General features: G+C 40.1%; 1 protein-coding gene across 1 annotated transcript; it reads left to right on the plus strand.

Annotated features, from left to right (window-relative positions):
- Positions 1-3,388: 3,388 nt before the first annotated feature.
- Positions 3,389-4,342, plus strand: LOC134570780 (uncharacterized). The gene has a single exon (XM_063428750.1). The coding sequence runs from the start codon at positions 3,389-3,391 to the stop codon at positions 4,340-4,342; it is 954 nt and encodes a 317-aa protein (XP_063284820.1).
- The last annotated feature ends 3,372 nt before the right edge of the window (positions 4,343-7,714 follow it).

A 7,714-nucleotide genomic window follows, 5' to 3' on the forward strand; every position in this document is an offset into this window, starting at 1 on the left:
GGAGCAGCATTATGTAGGGATTTGTAAGCAAGCGCCAGAATTTTGAATTGGGCCCTATATCTAACTGGAAGCCAATGCAGGGACTGACAGAGGTGTAGGCGTCGGAGGTGCGACCGGACAGGAAAATAAGCCTCGCAGCCGCATTCATTATAGATTGCAGCGGTGCAAGCTGGGAACATGTAAGACCGGTGAGAAGGGGATTGCAGTAGTCGAGGCGAGAGAGAACAACAGCATGAACCAGTATCTTAGCCGCGTCCGGCGTTAAATATGGGTGGATGCGCGCTATGTTCTTGAGTTGCAAGCGACAGGATTTGACTATCGATTGGACATGGGGAGTAAAAGAGAGGTCAGAATCAAAAAGAACCCCTAGGCAGCGAGCCTGCGAGGTAGAGGTGATAGTAGCGCCGTTGACTTGGATGGAGACAGACACAGGAGTAGCAGCACTTGAGGGAGGAAAAACTAGAAGTTCTGTTTTGGACAGGTTGAGTTTAAGGAAGTGAGCAGCCATCCAGTTGGAAATAGCAGAGAGGCAGTCAGAAACATGAGTCAAGGTGGGCAGAGAGAGATCAGGGGATGACAGGTAGATTTGCGTGTCATCTGCATATAAATGATATTGGAAGCCAAAGGAGCTAATGAGTTTACCAAGGGAGGCAGTATAGATAGAGAAACCATGCAACCAGAAGGATGAAACGTGGACTTCGACATGGTTTGTTTCCTATAAGGAACAAATCTCTGTCTCACTTTAAGCTTGTAGATTTTTTTAAGGGGTTCCTGTTTATTTATATTTTTTTTGAAATTTCTTAAAGTGTTTTTTAATAATTTTGTTTTATATTGTCTTATATTCAATTAATATCCCTTTTGCTGATTTCCATTTAATTAGCCTAATTATTCCAGATTCAGACTTTATTATTAAGTCCGCTTTCACTTTTTACTGTGTATGTTTTAGTTGAATCTTTTTTGTTTTTTTTATCATATATTAATTATATATTCCTTATGTCTACATATGTTTCTATGTTTCTATGTTTCTATTTACATTTTATATTATGGACTTCTGAGGATTATGGGACTGCATAAAGAAGGAATAATGAACTTGATATGGAACTTTAAGAGCTGGAAAGCAGGAGCGTTCCACGACCGGACCGTGATGACGTGATAAGTAGTATGGGAACGAGGCTTGACACGCAGACGGATAATCATGTGGACCAGGTGAAACACATCACGTGCTCTTTCCCAATTGGCTTGAAGGCATTTCAGGAGGAGAAGGAGGGACTTTTAAACGCAGGACAAGGCAGAACTGTATCGCACAACCTGGATGCCCCTGACAAAGTCGAAAGTAAATACAAGACGCGTAGGGGGACTGGACAACTTTGTTTGTTATTTATTTTTATTCTTTCATTCTTACTCACACACTTCTAGTTCCTGGTGGTTGCCAGTGAACTCTCCCTGGGACCTGGAAGCAATTTTGCGATTTTGATGGGATTTTAACTTCTTACTCTCTTGTGAGTACAACCTAAATACAGTGTCCATTTGTGTTATACAGTTTTGCACTATGTTTCTGTTTCTTTTTTTTCCCTAAATAAGTACAAGAATTTGGGAAAAGAGAAGAGAGGAAGTTTGATCCTGGTTTGGATATTCTGCCTATTTTTACTCCACTCTTGTGAGTGCATATGCGTTTTTAGCTTTCCATGTTGTTCCTGGTTTGGATGTTCTGCCTACTTTTACTCCACTCTTGTGAGTGCATTTGAGCTTTTAGCTTTCCATGTCGTTACTTTAATCTGCATCGTTTTGTGGTCTCTCTTTACTAGTATTATGTAGGCTGTGTCTTTATCTATATTTTAGTCACCAAAACAACTTCAGGCTTTTTGCAGTAAACACTGTATTTTCAGAGAAAAAGCCGGGGTTTTCATTACAGCCTAGGAATATCTCCACTGGCCACTCCTCAGATGGCTACTAGAGGTGCTTCCTGGGGCAGTGCTGCACAGTGTGACTAACATTCAGTGTCTCCACCCTCTGCATGCAGACACTGAACTTTCCTTATAGAGATGCATTGATTCAATTCATCTCTATGAGGAGATGCTGATTGTCCAGGGCTGTGGTTGGCTTGTGCTGGCTCTGCCCCTGATCTGCCTCTTTGTCAGTCTCAGCCAATCCTATGGGGAAGCATTGTGATTGGATCAGGCTACCACCTCTGATGATGTCAACCAAGATCAGGGGCAGAGTCAGCAACAGCAGATTGGAATAAAGGTAAGATTTTACTATATTTTGGGGGTAAGGGGAATATGGGGTGCAGGGGGGAAGGGGGGCTAGATGGTGATTTTAACAATATATGGCCAGGAATACATGTTTGTGTTCCTAACCCTATAATGTTCCTTTAACCCTGGGTTATATGAGATTTTAGAGAATGTCAATTTAGCTGTGCAAAATATTATCAAATCTTATAAAAAGAATGAAATATACTATCATTATTATTATACATTATTATATAAACCTGTCCATTGTTCACAAGGATATTTAGTTCAATTTAAGTAAAATTTTAGTAAGATATTTCCTATACTTAAGAATGTGAGTGAAACTATGAGGGCTTTTATTTGACAGTATCCAGACATCACTTATGCCTCGTTTCCACTGAGCGGATCGGTTCGGGTCGGTACATTTTGGAAGGTTTTGAATGGTCCGGCCTATTCCAGCGAGCGTTTCCACTGCAAGTTGGAACGCCTGGAGGCTTGCGTGGTTTACGCCAAATGCGTGTGACGACACACTTGGTCGACAACATACGTGACGCTACAAATAACAATAATGGAGGTCATCCAGCAGCTCGTCTTTGCTCTATTTGGCTTTTGGTTCTTTGAAATCAAAGTACATGCCGCACTTTATGAGAGAAGGTTGCGAGCGGCGAAGAGAAACACAGCAGAAAAGAGAAGAAAACTTATGGCTTGGGTCTTGAGCCGGGAGGAGAAGTACACCTTTGTGCGGCAAAGACAAAGACGGCAGCGCTATAGGGTAAGCAACTTTATGCCATTTGTCATGTAGTTCTACACGTATTAAAAATTAAAAATAATACTGAATATGTTAAAAATCGAATACAAGATGGGAAGGAAATACATTATGTATTTAACAACATCATGTTGCACACATTTGTAAAAATCAAGAATTACACCTTATACATAAATACTCCTTATGTTATTTTTGTTGATCGCTTTTATACATGATGCTATTAATAGTGATATAGTAACATCTGTCCTTTTTTGTTTGTTTATTTTTTTAGACGCTTCTCCTTTTGTCAAAACAGCGCCGCCGACCAGTCATTTGGGCTCTCCGCCGCGCCAATGAGTGGTGGGATGTGACCGTCCCTGGATTCACACACACACAGTGGGTGCACAATTTCAGAATGTCGGAGGAAACATTTTTATACCTTTGTGCAAAGCTAGGTCCAGCGATGGAGAAGCAAACCACCAACTTCAGAGCTTGTGTGCCTGTGAGGAAAAGAGTTGCCATTGCACTGTGGAAGCTGGCTACCAACAGTGAATACAGAAGTATAGGTCATCTTTTTGGTGTCAGTAAATCATCAGTGTGCCGGTGTGTGCAGGACTTTTGTAAAGCTGTATGCACATTGCTAGCTCCTGAAATTATTCATTTTCCGGACTGGCAAAAGCTTAAAGACATGGCTGACTACTTTGAGAACAGGTGGGGCCTTCCACAGTGTGTTGGTGCTATTGATGGGTCACACATACCAATAATAGCACCACAAGAATACCACACTGACTACTTCAACAGAAAAGGGTGGCATTCCATCATCCTCCAAGGAGTAGTGGATGGAAAAGGACTATTCTGGAGTGTGAACGTAGGAAAGCCTGGGAGCTTGCACGATGCTCGGGTTCTACGACTGTCCACATTTTGGGATTGGGTTGGCCAGGGAGGCCTGTATCCTGTTTGCACTAAGAACATTGGGGGGGTGAATGTTGGCTATTATGTGCTCGGGGACTCTGCCTACCCTTTACAAAATTGGCTCCTGAAACCATTTCCTGACAATGGCCGCCTGACACTAGAACAACAAACCTACAACAAGAAAACATCCAGGGCTCGTGTAGTAGTTGAAAATGCATTCGGAAGACTTAAGGGTAGGTGGCGTTGTCTTATGAAGAGGAATGACAGTGACATTGCACTTGTCAAATCCATGGTGCTTACTTGCTGTGCTCTTCACAATCTTTGTGAAAGACATGGAGAAGACTTCCACCAGGATTGGAATACGTCTGCAGAAGAGCCAGGACGGGTAATTACACTGGATAGCGAAGAAGAGTGCAGTGAAATACGTCAGGCTCTCATGCGGCACCTCAACCTTTAATTTCTTACCCTGGTTTTATTAACGTTTTATTACAGTTTTATTACATTTTAGAAATTTTTAATAAAGTTTTAAATTTAATCAGACACACACAAAAAGTCTCTCCTGTTTTTTATTCTAATAAAAAAATGATCTTTCAAAATATACTCACAAGTACAGAGTAAAAAAATATATTAACAAATAAACATTATTTACAAAAAGCAAAAATAAATGTAATTATCAAAAAAATAAAATAAAGAAGTGTACAGGTCATGTGCTAGTGGAAACGAACTACTGCCTGGGCGGTGACCTGGGATCACGACTGCCTCCCAGCACTTGAACAAGCTGCCCAAGGACACCAAGGAAGGCCTGGTTGAAGTTAGCCAACTGCTCCATCTGCTGCCGGGCGATTTCTGCCTCCTGGCGCCTCGCTTCCTGGGCATCTTGACGCAGTGCCTGAAAGCGCCGCTCAGAAAGGTTCTCCATCCTTTCCTGCTGCCTTTCCTCTGCTGCCCGCATATCCTCCATGACTGTGTGCAAATCCAGCTGAAACCGTCTCCTATCACCTGGAATAAACAAAAGACCATAATAGTGCTTTTTTTTTTTTTAGCAATTGGTACAAAAAACAGGTGGATATTTATCATTTAACATAATGTAAATAAGGAAAATATGTAACACATAAGAACAGTATAAGCACAAAGTACAATAAACACCCTAAACACAATATACTTAAGATAAGCTCAAAATACAATGGAATTTAAATAGCAGTATATACAGACAATGTACAATTATGATTATGGATTTAATTATGCAAACAAACTACATATAGAAGCATTTTGAGTGAGTTCACAGTTTGCTGTAAATTAAAAGTTAGGAAAATGCACAATTACAATGTTCACTCTGAACAGCATGTCTTACCAGTGTGCCGGGGTGCATTGGGCATACTCTGCGGTTGGGTCTGTGGTTGGGTCGGTGTTGACGTAATCGTACTGGTGCTGCTGAACGACGTTGATGGACCATCGTCAGAAACATATGAAAAGCTTGAGGTATCATTGGAGAGTCCTTCAACTGTATCTGAAAATGCACAGATCAATAGTTCAGTACACTGTACAAATAAAATGTGTTTTTTGGTGCAAATAGTTAATGGTTTTGTTCAGTGAATCTATAAATGGTTAGCAGAGCGAAAGCCAATGCAAATTAAGAAAAAAATAAATCTTACCAATGGGTTCTATCATGGATTCGAGAAGTGTAGATGCAGAGTCCAGACCGCCCTCCCTGCCTTGGTTTGCCGGCCTATGACCGTAAATGGCGTCCATGGCGTCGTACCACTTCCAACTACTTCGACTGTTTCCACTACGGCTGTTGGCATCCTTAATTTTTTTATATTGGCCTTTCAGCTTTTTAAGCTTTGCCCTACACTGACCCGATGTCCGTTCAAATCCCTCAGCAGCCATCCGCTGAGAAATATCTTTATACACCTTTTCATTTCTCACTGATCCATCAAGCTCACTCTGAATAACGCTATCGCCAATTATAGTTAGGAAAGTGGATAGTTCCTGAGCCGACCAGAGCTTGCTGTTGTTTGCAGGCATCCTTATCCTATTATCTGGACTAAACGGCGACGTGGTGTTTATTTCGCGCTTGCCTTTGACGTGAGCATTGACGTTTTTCTATCCGCCAATCAGTGGAATGTATTGTGTGACGCCAGTAGCTCCGCCCTAACCGTACCGTACCATTTCCTATGGCCCTACATCTAAAGGGGGACCATGAATGGTGCGGTTTGGTTCGGTTGTATGGGCCACTTTCATAATGGAAACACTCAAAATAGCGTACCGTACCGAACCGACCTGAACCGATCCGCTCAGTGGAAACGAGGCATTAGAGAACCATAAACCGAACTCTAGAGTTTAAACAAATGATCAGTATTGGACAGATTCCTGATTTTATCACAGTAACCATATTATTTACTGTATGTTTATAGGAAGGCAGAGAATCCCTAAAGCAGGCCTATCATTTAGCAGGTTTGCTTTTAAATGAATCCATGTTTTTGTTCCTATTTCCCCCCCCCCTTTTTTTTTTTTTATTCACCTTTATTTTTTTCTCTGGTAAATTTTGGTTGTAGATCGAGCAAAGTTCTGTAAAAGACTGTAAAAAATATTGCCAGAAACACACACAATATCGCAACAAATATCTGCAAAACAACTATTAAAAACAAAAAGCACAAGCACTAAGCAGTTTTGATATAACCATATAATGCTAAAAGCTGTGTGGGTGTTATGTCCACTTTGAAATTATGATACCTCCCTGAGGATAATAAGTGGGTAATAACATAGAAATTATCACCTCAGGGGATGCACTTAGCTACGGAACATGCAACTTTAAACTAAAAAAAAATGTGCAGGTCACTTCTTCAATGCTCACTTCAGTTTCAGTATACTACTGAGGCAACCAAATTAGGGAAGACGTTTGGCTTGAAAGGACTGGGATTTCATTTTACAGGAAAAAGAAATAGATTATTCTATACAAGGATAATTACCATATTTGAGCCCAAATACCTGTCAATATCGACTAAGGGCTGCAGTGCAATATATAATATGATAATTGTAAAAAATAGGTATGTTCTATCTATCTATCTAGCTGTCTCCATACATCAGTTATGAATTCACTCGATTTCTCTGACTTGCAAAGATAAAGAAGGTAGCAAACATAGCAGGAGTTTTGCTCATGATGACAATGATTGCAAGAATTGATCTTAATTGATATCCTGTACCTTTTGTATCTGACATCTTTACCACGGTATAACATGTGAAACACAACATTCTAGTAATGTTATGTAATAAAATGTGTTCAACTATGTCTTAAAAGACCAAAATGAGGACAGTAGTCTTTTCAAGTACTGATAATCCAGTGTTAATTTTTTATTAAACGCCCGATGGGATCATTTCTGTTTTATTCAAGTCTCATTTAAGATCGATTTATAAAGTCAGATAATAAATGTCACGGGAAGATGCATTAATGTGCTGATTATACAGTTTTTGTCTAGAAAGCATTGTTTAGAGAAGTCTACTTCAAATAGCAAAGAGTCAGACTATTGTACACATTTTAGCTTTTAAATGCAAAAACTCCATTGACACATCTGTAAAGAGTTATTGCATTTGAGACGTTGCTAGGACTAATTCTCATTAGTATGTGCAAGACTTTATGTTGGCTTTAAATAGAGAAAATATTCCTGAATAAAAATGTTTTTTTTACAAACTATTCCAAACTTCTCTCTGCACCCCCTGTGATTATAACAGTAGGAAACTACATGATTCAATTAACAAGTGTCTGTTAGTGTGCCTTAAATCTCTTGTCTTGGCTTAATTGTTTTTCACAAACTTGCGCATGCATGATATG

The sequence above is a fragment of the Pelobates fuscus genome, chromosome 8 (genome assembly GCF_036172605.1).
Source record: "Pelobates fuscus isolate aPelFus1 chromosome 8, aPelFus1.pri, whole genome shotgun sequence".
Classification (NCBI taxonomy): Eukaryota; Metazoa; Chordata; class Amphibia; order Anura; family Pelobatidae; genus Pelobates; species Pelobates fuscus.

Coding starts and splice junctions, on each gene's coding strand:
- LOC134570780 (XM_063428750.1), top strand. CDS start 3,389: ATGTCGGAGGAAACATTTTTATACCTTTGTGCAAAGCTAGGTCCAGCG.